This window comes from Aspergillus thermomutatus (genome assembly GCF_002237265.1).
Source record: "Aspergillus thermomutatus strain HMR AF 39 chromosome Unknown NODE_44, whole genome shotgun sequence".
NCBI lineage: Eukaryota > Fungi > Ascomycota > Eurotiomycetes > Eurotiales > Aspergillaceae > Aspergillus > Aspergillus thermomutatus.
The window spans coordinates 121,268-139,429 of NW_020798093.1; the positions used below are offsets into that span (position 1 = coordinate 121,268).

Sequence of the window (18,162 nt, forward strand, 5' to 3'; positions counted from 1 at the left end):
CCCCCCAGTCTCAACGAAGCGAATCCACTTCGACGCCGACAGGGTATATCAGTCATATCTATCCGTTATCTAGTGGGCTCGACGTCTATGTACAGAAGGTGTGATTCAGATGTTGATCTCGCAGTGGAGGGTTGGCATGATGCTCTAGCCATACAGACGCGATGAATCAAGGACGTGATTGTACAGTAGCCACGGGGGGAGATTACTTGGTACGTCCATATGAAAATGCCACACCTGTTGTGCCTGCGCAATGAACACAGTGGTATATTGATGAGATGAATCAGAAATAGACAGTTAATCATAATGATCATTTCAGTCATGGACAAAGTGAATGAGGCGTAGAAAAGCAATGATAGAAAGCGAGGACGTAAGGCAGGATATACCAGAAAGGCTAGGGGAATGGGTCATCATCACTTATGTGGTCAATTCGGACGAAACGGTGTTCCCGTGTTCAAATCAAGACAAGACTCCGAGCGGTATGTTTCAGATTTGTTCCATTGCTCGTCGTTCCATATACTCCCGTTCCATGCATAGATACGTGGTTCAGAAAAGGATATAAGTGGATATACCGAATTGGAATAAAGCGAATATTCGATGACTGACAAGAGGAGAGAAAGCGAGGGCCGAATTGAACAGAAACCCAACACGGGACACAAACAAAACGTCTGATAGGATGAGCAGAAGGCAAGGGAAGTGCAAGTGAAACCCGAAAGTCACATCATGCGGAAGACCAAATCGGAGGCAAGTTCGGTTGTCGAGTCCAAGAGCGCACGGAAACCACGGCTCGAAGGTCGATCTGCCTTTGGTGGCCGTTTGTCCACTGGCGAAGCCAATGGCGAGCTTACCATACTCTCCATCGTAGGACAGTATTCTGCAAGCTCTCTCACTTTGCACGCTGCGTAGTGTATAACGAGTTTCCGAAGCTCGTTGTCGCGAAGCTGAGTGGCCGAGGTTGGTGAAATCGGCTCCAGACGGGTCGTCTTGGTGTACGTGTAGTGGAGGAGGTCAAGGACCATTCTGGCCTTGGTTGCGGTCAGAGCAGCTCGCTCTTCCTCCCGTTCGCCGTCTTTCGGACCAGGAAACGCCAGACACAGCAGATCCGCGTGAAGCTTTCGGAGACACAATTGCGCCAGAGCGGGAATCAAGTATCGTACGGCGAAAACGTACAGCTTGGCGTGAAAGACAAGATACGGAAGATCCGACTTGCTTGAATCTGAGTGTGTTGACACCGGGGTGAGAGGTCTTGTCCCGTAGGTGGAGGGATGATCAAGATAGTCCAAGCTCATAAACTTATCCCAGAGACCAACTCCAGTTGGGCGGCGCGAAGGAAATAGCTGCTTGGCGAAAGAGGTGTCAATGAACGCTTTCATCTGGCTTCGGGGAGACACAACCTCTTCCTTGATTTCGTCCTCCTTTTGACTGTTGTGTTCGAGTTTCACGTTCTCATTGAGGGTATCCTTGACCTTAGGAGGAACAGATGTTGCTCGATCCCAACTTTCAGTATCCAAGGACGGTGCAGCAGGGTCAATGGACTCATCCGCTCCCGTGGGCTCAGGAACTTCCACAACCTCCGCCACCTCACCCACTTTGATATGTTCGGTCACTGGGATCGGATCATCCAGCATTGCAGTAGTCTCGACTGTGAGGTTGTTATCAATCTGGTCATTGGGATTTCCAGGAGGAGGGGTTGTTGGAGGAGTCAGGTTAGACATAGGTTCCTCCGCTGTCGCACCACCTTTCTGTTTCTTCTTGTCCTTCCTGGTCTTCTTCGATTTTTTGCCCTTCGAGGGTGCGGCGTCCTCACCAAAGCCCCAGGGATCTCCCTCTTCGGCAGCAGGAGTAGCAAGAGGCTGCTCACTTGGCTCGTCACAGGCTGATGCAGGATCCTGTGGCGGATCATCGGGTGCCGCGACATCCTCTCCCACGTCGTTGTTGCCATCCTTCACGCTCTCGCCCTCCTTCTGCGGCTGCGTCAACTCCTCATTCCTGGCGGTCTCCGAGTCCCCACGATCTGGCACATCCAGGTCCCTGTTCGGAAGCTTGAGAGACGGGGGAGGAGATGGTGCTGGGGGAGGAACGGTCGAGGCGAAGGGATTCGAGAACATCCCCTTGAACGCCGTATCATCGATGGCGTCGTCCTTCTCATCTTCGCGAGATCCCGGTGGGGGCACACTGTAATCGCCCGTGTAGGCATATTCGCAAAAAGCCACAAAGGTCTCGACATCCTCTTCCTCCAAGACGGCAATATGATGCTTGGACTCCCTGGTGAGGCCACTGTTCATGAGATGATCGAGCGGTTTCGAGACATGACGGGCAAGGCCCGATTGGATCGTCAATTTGGTATGACTAGGCCCAACAAGGAACGTGAATGGCGGTGAATGGACGATGCTGTATCCAGGAGAGTGATTCGAAGAGTCAGTGGCAACACTGTCGTGGTTGGCATGATGACTTGAATGCTTGTAGCTTCTTTGATCATTCGTTGAATGTTTGGAACAAAATCAAAATGAAGGCGCAGCAAAAGCAGGATGCTGCAAACAAAGATATCCCCCACCAACTTGATTGATGAAGATGTTCAACTCACCTGCTCCAGTCTGGACAAGACTCCATTGACGATATTGTCCTTTAGAAAGTCCCTCCACTTTTTCTTCCAACAAACGGACAGTACGATCTCAACCGAGACAAAAAGGTGAGCAAGAACAGAGCAAACGCAATTGTCTTCTGTTCCCCTGGCGCTGAATGCGTTGCAATAAATACTAACAGCCCGAAATAGTCATCGTTGTCTCTTTCAAATTCAGGGCCGAGTCCACGCGAGCTCAAGTTTCCCACCCTGCGCCCTCCTGTCCTTACCATCTGCAGCCTCATTTCCCTCTATCTAAGCTAAAATGAGATGCTACAAGCGCGAAACCGACCCAGATGGGTCATGTTAGTCTGCTACGTGTGCGTTCATGACGGGATTTAGGGCGGTTTGACCGCTAACTTCTTTCTCCAACGGTGCCAACAGGAAACACACCCCCATAAACCATTCTCCTTATCACGGCAGCTCGCAGATCGGGCATTGGCAGACACCGTAAAACACACTGTCCTGCTGTGTGCACCGCTAAGCGAAAGACGAGCCTTAACTTGCCATTGATAACATTAGCATCGCGTAATTCGCGGGATAGCTCAACATCTGCGACCCGTTTAAGACCCTGTGCAGCTAGGCTAGCTGTTCGTCTCATCAACTCTCGAGAACGATTCTTAGTGTTTCCAGACAACGCAGCAGAACCAAGGCAAATGCAGACGGCAACAGTAACACGCGCAAGTCACGCGGGTAATAGATAGTTGCAGCTCTTTTCTTCCTTTCGATCCGAAGGGGGGCTTGGAAGTGACCAAGCAAGATCGTTCGAGAGTGCTTTGAGTAGCATTAGTCCGGTCAGTTAGCGTTGACTCCTGCGTCGGGGATGCTAATGCCGATTTCCTTGAATGGCTTAGGTTGTTGCCCGATGACAGGATTCATGTCGAGTGCCAGCCTCTTGATGACCCAACTGCGGGTCGTTTCGTGGACGGAGCTAGTTCGATACTCCAGAGAATGGTTGAAATGTCAATGCCATGAACGAGAGAAGGATATTATTGACTATCACGATAATATACATGTTAGCAATCATTGGGGAGTGCATTTTCCTGATCTGGCGGTGAGATTGGTGGACTTCGAGTACCTTCATGGATAGTGAGAATATGGCTGGGCTCGCTGCAGCTGGTTTCATGCTACGAGCCTCGGTCTAAACAGTCTCGAGTCCTGGTAGGGAATACTTGATCAACTAGACGGTGCAGCTCGTCGAATGATATTCAAAGTCGATCTTCATGAGAACACACGGTGCTCTTACTGCTGGCAGTGTATGTCTTGAAATGAGCGGCATGTCTCAGTTGTGCTCTATATCAAATAGATACAGTGCTTGCTTCGTGTGTAGTGTTAAACTATGCGTCTAAGATAAAGATGTCCTTCAGACACGGCTCGACGAAGGACACAATGCACTTCCAGAATCTGTACATCTCGTCGGACTGCGAGTGTAAAACCCGACCTGCCTCGACCTCGATAAATCAATGAATCAGTCGAATTTCCGTCCTGCCCGGCTCCCACTCCCGTAAACCTTCACCGACACTGTACCAGAACCTTAACCGCACACACTCCTGACGCGCAGCCTCAATATCACCCCGTTCAAAGGCTTGCGCCAAGCTCTTCACACACCCAGCCACCCGCGCGTCATTCTCCTTCTTCAGTGCAGCGATGGTTCCCTCAGCCTCCGGCCCTGCACCAACCTCTTCAATTGTCTCCTGAACCTCCATGACCTCCATCAGTGTCTCCGGGTCGAGCGCATGCTTGGTCGCTCCGTCTTCCGCCGTCACGTCGATTCCATGCATCTCGCGCAGAAGATACTGCGCCCGTTGCAGAGGGTCCGCTAGTGTGCGATATGCTTCGTTGATCCGGGCGGACAGCGCTTCAGCCCGCTGCTTCGCCGGCCCTGGCGGGAACTTGTCAGGATGTATCACATTCTGCAGTCGGAGGAACTCGCGTTTCAAGGCGCTCAGAGGAATATCAAATGATGATGCGGGGGGTGGCCCTGCCGGCAAGGTCTCGCGGAAAATGGTATAGTGGTTTGTAAGGTCTGGGAGGTTGCTATCCCGATTGCTCGTCTCGGTGGCTGTTGTAGTTGAGGAGGTCGCGGCAAGTCGACGGGTTTGCAACGTCAGACCGGGACCTCGCGCAGGTCGCGCAGCCCAGACTCTCGGTCTCAGTTGGCAGAAAATACAGGCATCTGTTGAAAATAACGAGCGCCTTGCCTCCGTTCGTGACGGTGGAACTGCGGAGAGCAGCGGTCGCTGTGCCAGCCGCTGCATGCGAAATGACGCCGCCATCTTCTCCTTTAGGAGGTATGTCTGTTGGCTGATAAAACCAAGAATCTGTTTCTTTGGCGCAGCCTAGCGATTAGATCAGGAATGGTAGAAACAGATTTTCCTCTTCCATCTGCAAATTGCTTCGAGGGCTTTCTTCTCAGTCAAGCAATAATGAGATAGTTAGTTAATAACTAACCAATACCACTTAGTCAGCATCGGACTTCGGCGATAGTTAGATCGCCCTTTACGTCATATATCCCGAAAAAGCATTGTAAGGCTTCATAATCGATACACATTTCTCTATTATCGATCCGATCTATACATTTCAAATGAGTGTACATATGAGGGAAGCTACGGCCCCTTGGTGCCTAAGCTGGAACATTTATATATCCAAGTTTGTGGCAAATGGTAGTACTCTGTTCTCCGAGTGACTGGAATCTCGAGATGGAGCATTGACTTTTTATCAAGCCATGTTCGACACAGCCCCTATGTTAGGCAGCGTAAGGCTTTCTTGTAGGTGTATAAGTCTGCGAGCGGAAATGTGGCCGCATTGTCGATTGTACTTATTTAGTCCTGATCAGTGCTATAGATCTCACTCTATGCCCCAGAGTTTCACAGTCCGATCGTGCCCGCAACTGGCAATCCACTGGGCATCATCACTGATGTCTGTACTGAGGACATTGCCTGCATGGCCACTCAAGGTTTTGACCAAAGACCAATCATCCGCGCTGAAGATATTGACGTTCTTGTCGAACCCACTGCTGACAAAGAATGTGCCTGACTTCTTTGGTTGAACGGGAGTTGCTGGCGTTGACTGTTCACTCGTTGTGAGCGTCGGGGTGATGTTAATATCCATTCGCCCGTTGCCTTCAGCGGATGGCAGATACGATGCAGCCGACTCAGTGCCCTTGTACCACCGTACATCCGACACGACACTTTTATGTGCGCCGATCCCACCTATGTTGCGCACTTGTCGGAGGTCCCAACACTTGATCCAGCCATCACCCGACCCTGACAAGACACGGTATCCGTCTACGCCCCAGTCGAGACCGTAGATTTCTCGGATATGACCCTCAAGGATCATCACCGTTCGGCCCGTCCGCAGATCCCAGATTCGCCCAATGCTGTCCAGACCGCCGCTAGCCAGCAGAGAACCGTCATTGTTAAACGCCACTGTGTAAACCTCTCGTGAATGACCCTCCTGAAGGAGGAGTTCGACGGTTGTCTCAACGTCCCACAAGCGCCATGTTGTGTCGAATGAAGCAGAGGCGACGTACCGCCCCGAAGGATGAAATTCTGTCCGACATACACGGCCGCTGTGGCCTAACAGTGTAGCTAGTGGCGTATCTTTATCCAGAGACCACAGCGCCACATTGCCCTCGCCGCCTCCGGAGACAAGGTTAACACTCGACTCGGAAACATTCGACGTGGGAAGCGTCGCACCGGGGAACCACGCCAATCCACCGACACGATCCGTATGTCCCTTGAGATTTGACTTCTCCTCCAGATTTGGTACGGTGAGCAAGCGGATATCGCCACCCCAATTGCCCGCAGCGATCGTCTTTCCATCTGGCGCAAAGCGACAGATGCTCACAGGGCGATCGCCCGCAATCTGGGACCCGTAAAGGTCGAACCCTTGCAACTTCTCTTTGATCGCTTTGCGGTGCTTGATATGTGTTCTCAACGGAATTGTAGATTCCTCTCGTAAGCGCGCTACTCGTGCTTTCGCTCGAGGTAGGGAATAGCGGGCGATGGCTTTTCGTGCGGTGAGTAGCTCCTCGGAGCCTTCTGTGTAGAATTCTTCCTGTTGTTCTGCTTCCTCTTCCGCCTCTTCAGCTTCTTCTGTCACCCCTCGCATGGATATATCGCCTTCCGCGGCCGCCGCTTCCTGCTTCTCGGCCAGATCGGTCAGAAGCTCACGCAGTCGGTCTCTCCGGTCCACTGGGCCTTCTCCGAAAAGAGTAATCGGTTCTCCGAGCTCTCGCAATCGTGCGCGCACACGGTTATCATCCGTCGGAACCGCCATGGCGGCTGCTCGTCGCTTGCGTTCGAATTGGGATAGGATGGCAGATGCTCGTTCAGCGGGTATGCCCGCTGCAGCAGAGGGAAGATCATAGTCGCGGTCGATGGCTGCGATTGACATGGAAGAGTCAGCCAAAGGACTAAATAATCGGATCGCAATCCAAAAGTCAGATCGAGAGAAGCTATTACTTACGAATATTTGCCAGGTCAATGCCCATTTCCGTATCCTAGTCAACCCAAACATCATTGGACGTCAGTGGAAAGATTCCTGAAGAGAGCCTTTGATTTCATATTGTGAACATGGGTAGATCAATATGTATGTAGGACGTATATAAAAGAGATGAGAGCCAGAGAAAAGAGGAAAACTTCATACCTCGGACTCCTCCACGTACGCCTGTCTTGAAGGGTGCATCATCTTGGGCGCTGAGAACGAGGATGCTGGCGGGGAGCTTGAGACAAAACGAGATAGATTACCCTCGAATCAGAGGGATGACTTGATTATTGGGTCGTCTTTTCGCCTGAGATGTGATCGCAGAGAGTAGCAAGAGATTTTCCGATGTGTATTCCTCAGTCTGAAGAGCCTCCGGTTGCTCTTATGGTGACACCGCAGTTCTAGCGGGAGCCAGGAAAGAAAACGAGAAGCGAAGACGACGTTATCCATAGTCATACGTATAGGGCGGATTGACCGTTTTCTTATCACCACAAGTCGTTCTTCTTAGAGAATCTTTCTCTACATCTAACCTTGCAAGAAGCTTGAATTCTCATTATTATTCTTGCAAAGATCGACACCTACACTGAACCAATTCATCGAGAATGAGCTACATCCAGGCTGCTACTGGTAAGTCAATTTTTTTTCTCCTGCACCAGCTATCTACCTTTCGCCTCCACCTTCACGAACTCCAGACCGCGAGTCATCAATGAGTCCTCGTAAAACTAATAGCTATGTCTGGAAGAAGTGTCCGTACCGAAAGCATATCACCAAAGGCCATCTCGATGTCAAACTCCCTTATCTACCCCTTGAGGCGGCCGATGACGCCGGGCGGTCGGCAATCCCGTCTGTCATGGAAAGGAAAATTCAGCAAGAATGATTATCCACGATCTTCCCAGAAACTCTGGCTTGATCGAGTGATCGGCCCAGTGGCTTTTCTATCCAGCGAGAAATCTCCATCTGAATGGACAAAAGGTAGAGAACGTGATCATTGCTCCCTCTACCCCCTCCTATCGTTCACTACCTGTCAATCCGGATCAAAGCGGTTGATCCGTGACGGTCGGCTGCTTGTTCGGTATCATTGCCAGCCATTTTTCCACCATCCTTCAAATGGTCCAGCAGACAATATCGTTGTCTCGAATTATCCTGCTGGAGGGTCTTGGTATTGTGAGGGACAGGGCCCTCCGGTGACGATCTTGCTCTTTGCCGATGATCCCGCTGGCCTCCTCCGGTAGAGCCTGCAGTTCAGCCTGCAGTAGCCTACAAACCGTCGCAAGAGACAGATTAGTCTCATTTGCGACATCCAGCGCAACATGGCCTCGACACTTGCCAGCCTACCTCTCCTCCCTTAGAAGCCAGCGACTATCTCCATCCTACCTCTCGCGATCTTCACGAAGGACTTTTCATGCAACGTCATCGTTCAGTTCCGATGCTCCGCGCATCTCCTACCGTGTCGCGGCCTCGTCCTCATCCAAGAACCGCCGTTTCCACCCTGCCACCAATTTCCACAATTTCAGACCTGAGCTCCATGATGCCATCGGCGTGGTCACAGAAGAAATTGACCCGGCCACCAGACGCAAGAGGAGACCAGACAGTGGGGAAGATGCTTTCTTTGTGAGCAGCGTTGGAAGTCGAGGTTCCGGCGCCATCGCCTTCGCGGTTGCGGACGGAGTTGGAGGCTGGGTCGAGTCCAAGGTCGACCCAGCGAACTTCTCCCACGCTCTGTGCCGCTATATGGCGCTAGAGGCCCTATCTTGGGACTCGTCGACCGACAAATTGCGGGCCAAGCACCTGCTTCAGTCAGGATACGACCAGGTGGTGGCGGACAGGGCGATCCGGGCCGGTGGGAGTACTGCATCGGTCGGGGTGGGCTTGGAGGATGGTCAGGTCGAGTTGGCCAATTTAGGTGACTCGGGCTCGATGCTCCTCCGTCTTGCTGCTGTGCATCATTATTCGGTCCCACAGACTCATGGCTTCAACACACCATATCAACTGAGCATCATCCCCCCCAAAATGCGTGCTCAGGCCTCCATATTCGGCGGCGCTTTCTTGGAGGACTTCCCGCGCGATGCGGCCGTCACAAACCTCCATATGCAGCACGGCGACGTGCTCATGCTAGCGACCGATGGGGTCTTCGATAACCTGAACAATCAAGACATCTTGAAGCTCATCACCAGCCGGATGATTCTGACCGGGGCATGGACCGCCACGCCCGAATTGGGAATCAAGGTATCGGATGATCTCGGAGCCCTGACGGGCCCGGACGGCCTCGCTTCTCTACTTCCCTCGCCATCCTCGTCTTTCGACACTTGCACGTCAGGCAGTGTCGCGCCATCCAGCCAAAATCTTCAGCACCATACGCTCCAGTCTCTACTCGCTTCCACAGTCGCCGGGGAAGCCAAACGGGCCAGCATGGATGCCCGACGGGACGGCCCATTCGCCAAAGAAGCCCAGCGCTATTATCCCGGCGACTGGTACCGAGGCGGAAAGGTGGACGACATCTGCGTCTTGATCATTGTGGCTGTTGAAGAGGGTCGGGGTCATGAATCTCGCTAGACGCCTGCGTTTGTTTAATTGTCAACTCACAATCCGCGTTTTGGCGCTGTGGCTACCTATGTATAGAGCATGCTGGGTCTACCAGAGTGTCACTTTTTGCAGATAGTCCCGGAGGCGCTGTATCATATGTTATTATCTGACTATACAAGCTCAAAGTATGATAGAATAGGATACCATATATTTATCACGTTATCATCATGATGTTCCAGACGATATGCTCGAGATGAATTGAAAATGAATAACTTTGTATTGTGCAAGGACTAAATCTCAACCCAAAACAAGAAGCTCGCGAAACTAATTAACATTCTGAGAGACGTAATACAACAAAAGAGACCCGAGAAAGCCCCATCACATCGAAAGGTTTGGAGGAAACTCCAAGATACAGAGAATCTGCGAGCCCTGCTTATTCTCTTCCTCATCTTGTTTAAATGCACTTAATACCCTTTCACGGTGTGTCCCACCATGCCACACAGCATTGCTTTCAGACCTTGGTGATCCAGTTCCGGCTGCAGTCTTGTCACTGTCGCTGACCAGTGAAAAAGAAACATAAACATGGGATAGACAGAGACAATAAGGGACAAGACCCCTTGGTAGGAAAAAGAGTTCAAAGGCTTTTGAGTACTCAAATCTCCACTCATCGATCGGCGGCGGAAAAGGGACATAGGAGATGCCAGTTGAAAATCCAGCCGGGCAGAAAATGAGCAGGAATGCCGAAACTGAAGGGACAGGCACATTATTGTAAGCATAAGAAGTACAAGTGGGAGAGAGAAACCGGTGAACGCATACGGACAATCATGTATGCCTATGTTCACGCTGCTGCTTCAACGGATTTCTCTTCTGCCTTCTCTTCCGCCGGTTTCTCCTCGGTCGCATCTTCAGTCTTGGGGACTTCTTTCTCGGAGGCTTCCTTGGCCAGTTCTGGAGCTTCTGCCTTCTCCGAAGCATCAGCGTCAACGTCAGGCATTGGCTCCTCTTGTGATTCCGCCGTATCTTGCTTGGCTGGCTTTATCTCTTCTTCCTCCTTCTCCCCTTCGGTTTCAGTCTTAGCTGGCGTTTCAACGCTGTCCTCCTTGTGAGCTCCATTAGCCTTTGGCTCGGCCGGTGTTGCCGTGGTATCGGCATCGACCACATTCTTCCACTTGGACAAGATGTTGATAGCACGGCGACGGAACTGAAACTCCTCTTCTCGGGGAATAGAGTCGAGCTTCACAATCATTTTGAGAACCTTGTTGATTTTGGTCGCACGGATGATCGAGACCTCAAGATCATCAGCCACCTTCTCAAGTTTAGTGAAGTAGCTAGACATGGTAGTCATTTCCTCCTCCTTGGGAGGTTGATCGCGCGAGATAAAGCCCTTCTGGAGTCTGTGGCGAACAAAAAGAACTGCCTCTAAGTTAGTCTGGCTTCATGCTGAATCTTTGGATAGTGTCGACCCTACCTTCTTTCTGTTTTCTTTCCTTGGCTTCCCCTTGGTCGACTGGCTTTTCTGGCTCCTTCAACGCAGCGCCAGCGTCCTCCTCGCCCTCGTCACTGACGGCACCTTTGCCAGTCTTCTTGCTGCTGGCTGTCTGTTTAGCCTTGCTGGCGCCAGTGGTCTTCTTCTCAGTCTCGCTTGTCGGGGTCTTGGGGGTTGTCAACTTCAACTTGGTGGCAGTCTTGGGTGTCTTCGCAGGCTATAACAAAAGAAAGGCATGTTAGTCCGGCGACCGCGTAATACTGACAGTGAAGAACAAAGATAATGGAGAGTCACAATTTACCTTCTCAGCTTCGCCGTCGGTTTCTGCGTCCTTCTTGCGCTTCTTAGAGATCTTTGGCTTCTTGGGCTCGTCCGCATCTTCCATGTCAATATCCTCCAGGTCATCAACAATGTCCATGCTCTTCCGCTTGTTCTTCTTGGCTTCCCTTTCAGCCTTGGCCGCTTCCTTGGCGGCCTGCTGGGCTTCCTGCTCTTCCAACTCCTGCTGCAATGCGCGCTGATGATCGGCCAGCAGACCCTTGAAGTATTGCAAATCGTGACCTTCTGCGGCTACCGCATAAGCAGCAAGAAGTTGTTTCGATTTGCCCTTCTCCGGTACGTCTTTGCAAGAGGCGGGATCGAGCGGAGTCAGGTCTGTGTTGGGAATCCACGCGCTGCCGTTCATTAGCCGCTCACTCCATGCAGATAGATAAGTTCGACATGGCACTTACAACTCGTTTGTTTCGAAGAACATCACAGGAAAAGTTCTCTCATGAGCTCTCTTGCCTCCGTCTGCATAGTCTTCTCTGTAGGTGCCATCGGCCCGCATAGCGGTCACTGGACGCGTGCTCAGTAGAGTTTGAGGAAGAATCTCCTCGTCACAGATAATAGATGGCCAGGGAGGGAAGCTCCGCAGGCGCGCGAGATAGTACTCGCCAGGCTTCGCGTGCAAATTTGTGATGCGGGCTTGCGACTTCTTCCTGTTCAGCTTGGACTTGTGTTCGGGGACACCGCTAGTGGATTTGCGCTTCGAGCCTCCAGACTTCTTGGAAGATGGAGGAGGTTCTTGAGCCTCGGGCGCTGTGGTGGCCTCAGACTCTGCAGGCGCGGCGGCGGTCGCTTCCGGTTCCTTCGCGTCATTAGCCTCTACAGGTGCCCCGGGCTCTCCAGCCGGAGCATCAGTGGCTTCTTTCTTCTCTTCAGATGCGCCAGCATCGCCTAATCGACAACGGAAGCATGGTTAGTGATTCAAATATCAGATGAAAAGCGAAACTGAGGGACACCTTGCCCCTTCCCAAGGAAACTGGGAAGAGCGCAGGTCGCAACAATGGTACTGAGAAATTCTTACCGGATGTCTTTTCCTCGGTGCCATTGACCTTCTCTGTTTCTTGCTCCTTGGACGTCTCTGGAGCCGATTCCACGGGCGCAGTTTTGGCCTCAGCAGAAGGAGCGCGCTCGACAGGCGCCTCGCCAGCTTCGGCAGCAGTCCTGGAGACAGCAGGGGTGTCCTCAGCCATAGTGTGCGACAAAGCTCAATTAAATTCAGAGCAACGATGGACTGAAATGCAGTTGAAGGAAGCCGAAGCTTTCAATGAAGGAGGTGGTGGGAGGATGAAGGTGAATTTGAGTCGGGAGATGTGGTGGAGAAGGTCGCGACGCCGGGAGGCGGGAAGTTCGAACAACGCGTGCGCTTGGAGGAAAAAGGGAGTCTGCCAATCCACAAATGACGCAACGGACGAGCTCAACACAACAACGGTCGAGATCAAAAGATCAAAGATAATCACAGCCTTCAGATAAATTCTGATCTGCTGTTCGTATCGTAGTACGTTAGAAAGTCGTAGACTAGCCCACAAGACGAAAGCTGATCAGGCAGGCCACCAGGTTGCGCAATGACAAGCCCGACCGAGTGTGCAAAAGACGCGACGGAGAGATACGAAATCAGCTTGGTGCGAATCTCTTAGTGATGGATAATTTGGGACCTTCTCAGATCAATAATGTGAGGTAGTTGGGTGAATGATCAAGATCGCGTCGCAAGGAAGAAAGGACGCAGCTTCAAGAACACTTGACTGTTGGTGATCGCCTAGCGTTTTCTCCGAAACGCGGAGAAGCACTGTAACTGAAAAGGTCGCAGCAGAAGGACCACGAGAGCTTTTCTGTCCAAACTGCGATATCACTCTCTCTGCGCGTAGTATCAATTGTCGCAGAGAAATCGACAATAGCCGCAGATGCCTCAAGGCAGGTAAACGCTCCTCTTCCCGAAGTCAACTGAGACTCGCTCAAGACAGGAGACGAAGCGATCAAATGTATGATAGCGATAGATTCAGTACAGCTACAATCGTCCGGCCCGGCGACATTGTTAGCAGGAGCAACTACTGCGCAGGAGAGGAGCGTGATGACTGACCTTGTTGACACTAGGTACCTATAGACCCGAACTCGCTCAAGGCGCCAATAGCCGAGAGTATACCGGGGGGGTTGCGAGTCAAGCACGGAAGCTTGAAAAGTACAGAGACTCTTAATTACCCACAGGTCGAATACACTTCTATGATTCAAGGATCTCCTAGGGTCGCAAGATAGGAACAATGGAGTCAGTCAGAGAGAGTGCTGGGAGGAAAGAAATATCGATGATGGGGGAGAGAGGCGGGAGAAATTGAAAGTGACGGCACCCCGCGAAACTTCACGGTGTTTCAAGTAACACTGGAAATGAATCAATCTCGTACTCGCTGATCTCTTCAGGCTCCTGAATTATGGCCTTCTGGGCTTGCATAGAAACAATTGGGTTGAATAGCCTATTCATTTGGCCTTTTCATGTGCTTTGCTCAACATTTGTTCAACACCCAGTATTCACCATCCGTGTCCATTCATCTACAACTATGGTCATACTCAGCCATACAATATCATCCTGCCGACCTTTTTTCCGGGCTTTTGTTTTCTTCCATGGGCATACAAGCAGCATCATTTCAGCTACTATGATAGATGGTCCGTATCGACCTCGAATGATGCTTATGAGATTATCAACATGAAAACTGGGTGGTCTGCCATGCTGGAGCAGGAGTAGGATATTCATCGGATCAGAATGCCCTAGTTCATATTCTATATGTACACATTTCATGTGGTGTAATGATATCATGGGGAAAGATACAGTCGTCATTAGTCCGCCCAAGAGGGTCATAAGTCGCATTGTGATCATGGTGTAAGGGCAGGCTTCCTGGAACAATAAACTGAGATGAGGTCTGGAGAGCCCCACAATATTGATAGATAAAGGATGGAGAAAAAAGGATATCGTAAGGTTCGGTTTCAAGTGAAGGTTTGGCATGATGCATCAGAGAGCAGTTCATCGGTAAAGAGTAGGACAATTCGGTACTTCGTCATCGTCCCAGTAGTCGGTACCGTCCATCGCTATCGGCTCCGGCTTATGAATGCGAACTAGCCAGAGGAAATAGTCCTCCAATGGCAGAAGGTTCAATAAGATGCCATTGAACCGCCATCCTAGGACGCAGACAACTGTCCCTGCAACGGCGTCCAGAATGAAGTGGTTGGCCGTGGCGATGATTGCGACCAATATAACGAACGGATAGAGAAACCCGACCAACAAGCAGGCTAAACGGGGCCATGACGGGAGCTGAAAACCCAGCGCGCGACCCAACAAGCGCGAGCGAACAGCGGGCCGACGTTGATGTGGCGGCAATGGGATAGTCATGATTGTCAGCCCAATCATCAAGGAATATCCAAAGTGCAACGAGGGCATAGCAGCTATCGACAAGTTTTCAGTAAGCACCGCGAGAGAAGAACTTGGAGCGCAGTGGACAATTAGCAATGCTTACCGTATTGGTTACAGAACCGGTTTTCAGTCCAGACGCTACCAGAACCATTGACACCATGCACAGTATCGACAAAGCCGTAGCTACGTCCTAGCTCTCCGTCGGGGCCTTTCACATTCTTGTCGCTGAGGAGGCGAGGGGGCATGCAGGGCCATAGAGTGAAGACCACGAAAGCGAGGAGATTGCAAACAGCGAGGGTACGGCGCCGGGCTTGATAAAGCAGCGGGCCAGCAGGATATCCTTTCGCAGCACCCCAGGGCTTTCCTATCTGCGATTCATCGACTCGATTTCGCGTCGTGGTGTAGTAGTAGAGCCAAACGAGGAAGGCAATGGTGCCTGGAATGTGTATGAAGGAGTACACCCAGTTGATTACGGACATCAACTGACTGTGCCGAAGGAAAAACCGCTGGATGGAGATCTCCCAGAAGATGCACAAACTTTTCTCGATCTGAATCAACTGAAGAGCATGTTTCCTTGCTACATCAACGGTTCCTTCTTGGAGGGTGACCGCAGTGAATGCTCGGCCCAGCTGATATGTCTAGAATTTGACGTGTAAGCGGTTTCTGAAGCAGAAAAGAGGCTTGTTGACAATATAAAACAACCAGGACATACCCAGTAAACTAACGCCCAATACCAGCACTCAACCAGAAAAGGGAACTTCCGGAGCAGGCGACTGAGAAGACGTTCTTCAAACACAGCAGTATTTGGAGATTTGACCTCAAAAGTGCATGAGAGGATCCGAATCTGGCGTTTGCGCCATCGGTCGTCGTCGAGTTGTACCAGTGTTGGTGACAGGGATCGTTCACTCAACAGAGCATCCTTTGCTGTTGGCGACGATAAGCCCGACTCCACCGAGTCTGGAGAACAACCGCGTGTAGACGTGCTGGATCTACGAATTCTGCGCACGGAGGAGAAAGCTGCGGTAGACCGATTTATCCAAGTCCCTCCGAAGAGCAGGACAAGTACGACCAAAGGCTCTAGGACAGCCCCAGCTCCCATGTTGACAAAGTGCCCTCGAGGCGAACCAGGAGATAGCCAGGGAGAAGACTGAGGGTACTCAAAAGGAAGGAAGGGGAGAGATAGAGGAGGATGTCAAGAACGAGAGAACAAATTGCTAAAGATGAGCGAGTATGTAGGTAGGTAGGTAGGTCACGTCGAAAAACCCAGGCACTGGGACACTAAATGCCCCGAATTATGGGAGGTTTGAGACTACTGTAGGACGGAGTTGTGCGCTGGAAACTTGGAAAGGAAGGACGACATCATCGCATAGGAAGAGCTAGAGAGCTAGAAGAGCACGCGAGCATTAGCTAGGTAGATAAGGTAGTCCAAGCAGGTGTATCGTATACCGATTCCCTGAGCTTGAGAAAGAACTGAAGACTAGTGGAACAGTGAGTAAGTACTCCGTAGTGTGAGACCTGAGAAAGAGAGATAAATGGTCACATCTTCGAGATGGTGAGCTGGGAGTGGGAATTTGGGTGGTAGGTATTACAGTATTTCCAAGCATCGTGAATAATAATAACAATAATGAATGGATAACATGGAAGACAACCCGTCCATCCACCTACAGATAATTGGTCAATCAGGGTTGAGGAAGGCTCAGTCGGGTCCAGCATAACAATCTCCATTCGCCCCTCTTTTTGGTTACCTTTAGGTGTTTGCACGCGGGCACCTTCCGAAAGCTCCAGTTTTCAACCCAAGATGGAAAATCATAGATCTTTTCAGATCACTACAGACTACAGTGTATATCTACATACTACAGAGTACGTATCTATACAGAGTATTTCATAACACTCCAGAGTAAATGAGAGTATCTATTCATTTCTTACCAGTTTCTCTTCCTTTTTGAGCCACTTGAGCTAAGGAGCCCATGTACAAAGGAGAGGTAGGAACTAGGTACTGGGGAGGTCCCATGTGCTAAACAAGGAATGGCAATGTACATCCGGAGCAACCGAATCAGTACTCATGCAGCATCAGGGAGCATTCATAAGATTTGTGCGCTGAGTCTCTTCTCAGTATGTAATCAAGGCTCAGTACTACCATGGCATGACATATTCGTGATCAGTCATTACATTGGTAATATATTAGTATACACTACTAATAGTTTACTACTTGGTGCTTTGCTTTCATATCTACCTCTCTACCTATTGTCCTACCTAGTTCAAAACTTGGATGTTTGCCACAACTCACAAGGTCTCAGCTGTTAAGCGAAAAAATGCCAAGACTGTATGGAGGGCCTACTAGCGGAGACCACGGACAGCCACAAGAACAGCCCTATCAGAATCTGGGCCTCGGAGTTCGGAACCATCAGTTGTGGCTCTCTATCATTGAAAACAGGTAATGCAATCAATTTTTGTCATAGGTACTTTGTATTTGTGGCCATTACTATCAATCAGCTGTAGCACGATCAAACAAGTCTATTCCTAGCTTTGTCTAAATACCCATTGTGGTCATCCATAAAGCAAGGTAGTTGTGCCACGTCACATGAGCCTACCTTTGCCTTGGGGTGATAGTAGGTAATAAATAGCCTGTGCTGGGAGGCTGCAACCAATAATGTGTACAAAAGGTTTATCCCTTCAGCTCATGCATTATTATCCTTTAATCAGGTAAGCCAAGATGAGGACAAACATTCATGCACCCATATGACTGGAGGTCAACCATCATCGTCATCACCAGGTTGAGTACTCCAGACCCGCCATCCAGAAGAAGAAACCTGGTACAGGTCATATGTGCGAGAAGAAGTTGGTATATCAAGATCATTGATATCCCGCTGCTGAATATAACGAGAGAATTGGTCAAGAGATGGCAGCAGGGATCGAACTGTCCATATCTCACTCATGCTTTCCTCATCTCAAGAATTCATCCATGTGGGGTTGCTTGACGGCTCCGGAAAACGACCTTCACCGAGTCGGCGCCTCGGATTTGCAAATTCCGGAACCGCTTAGAAATTTTGTAGTAGGTCGCCTTCGGTGGATGGCGATCCTGATATTAAATCATTGTAGGTTGAGAAGGGAACCGAACCCCCTTGTCATCTTTTACCTGGAGGATAGCACATCTGCAGATAGCTACGAAACCAACTAACGTAATCCACCACCGAGCGGCACACACCACCGAGCGGCACAAACTTTCGATACACTACCACCTCATCCCCTGATTAGTTAACAGATTGCTTCATGGTATCACCAACTCATTATTATGCCTCAAAAATCTACAGATCCAGCTGCTGAATTAGA

The 18,162-nt window shown here is 50.6% G+C and overlaps 6 protein-coding genes across 6 annotated transcripts; 1 reads left to right on the forward strand and 5 right to left on the reverse strand.

The window, feature by feature from the left end:
* Positions 1–713: 713 nt before the first annotated feature.
* On the reverse strand, positions 714–2,282 carry CDV56_108733 (uncharacterized protein; the record flags this gene model as incomplete). Its single annotated transcript, XM_026762352.1, has 1 exon — positions 714–2,282. The coding sequence occupies one exon, from the start codon at positions 2,280–2,282 to the stop codon at positions 714–716; it is 1,569 nt and encodes a 522-aa protein (XP_026616336.1).
* Positions 2,283–4,077: 1,795 nt separating this feature from the next.
* On the reverse strand, positions 4,078–4,893 carry CDV56_108792 (J-type chaperone JAC1; the record flags this gene model as incomplete). The annotated part of the gene is made up of 1 exon (XM_026762411.1): positions 4,078–4,893. The coding sequence occupies one exon, from the start codon at positions 4,891–4,893 to the stop codon at positions 4,078–4,080; it is 816 nt and encodes a 271-aa protein (XP_026616337.1).
* A 571-nt stretch (positions 4,894–5,464) lies between these two features.
* On the reverse strand, positions 5,465–7,309 carry CDV56_108817 (putative pre-mRNA splicing factor; the record flags this gene model as incomplete). The annotated part of the gene is made up of 3 exons (XM_026762436.1): positions 5,465–7,002; positions 7,088–7,121; positions 7,268–7,309. 3 exons carry the CDS (start codon positions 7,307–7,309, stop codon positions 5,465–5,467), a joined length of 1,614 nt encoding a protein of 537 aa, XP_026616338.1.
* Positions 7,310–7,811: 502 nt separating this feature from the next.
* ppmA (type 2C protein phosphatase PTC7) lies at positions 7,812–9,658 on the forward strand (the record flags this gene model as incomplete). Its single annotated transcript, XM_026762476.1, has 2 exons — positions 7,812–7,948; positions 8,527–9,658. 2 exons carry the CDS (start codon positions 7,812–7,814, stop codon positions 9,656–9,658), a joined length of 1,269 nt encoding a protein of 422 aa, XP_026616339.1.
* Positions 9,659–10,466: 808 nt separating this feature from the next.
* Positions 10,467–12,631, reverse strand: CDV56_108898 (PWWP domain protein; the record flags this gene model as incomplete). The annotated part of the gene is made up of 5 exons (XM_026762517.1): positions 10,467–11,041; positions 11,097–11,331; positions 11,416–11,788; positions 11,846–12,332; positions 12,463–12,631. 5 exons carry the CDS (start codon positions 12,629–12,631, stop codon positions 10,467–10,469), a joined length of 1,839 nt encoding a protein of 612 aa, XP_026616340.1.
* Positions 12,632–14,445: 1,814 nt separating this feature from the next.
* Positions 14,446–15,931, reverse strand: CDV56_108951 (phosphatase PAP2 family protein; the record flags this gene model as incomplete). The annotated part of the gene is made up of 3 exons (XM_026762570.1): positions 14,446–14,864; positions 14,936–15,470; positions 15,545–15,931. 3 exons carry the CDS (start codon positions 15,929–15,931, stop codon positions 14,446–14,448), a joined length of 1,341 nt encoding a protein of 446 aa, XP_026616341.1.
* Between the last annotated feature and the right edge of the window lie 2,231 nt (positions 15,932–18,162).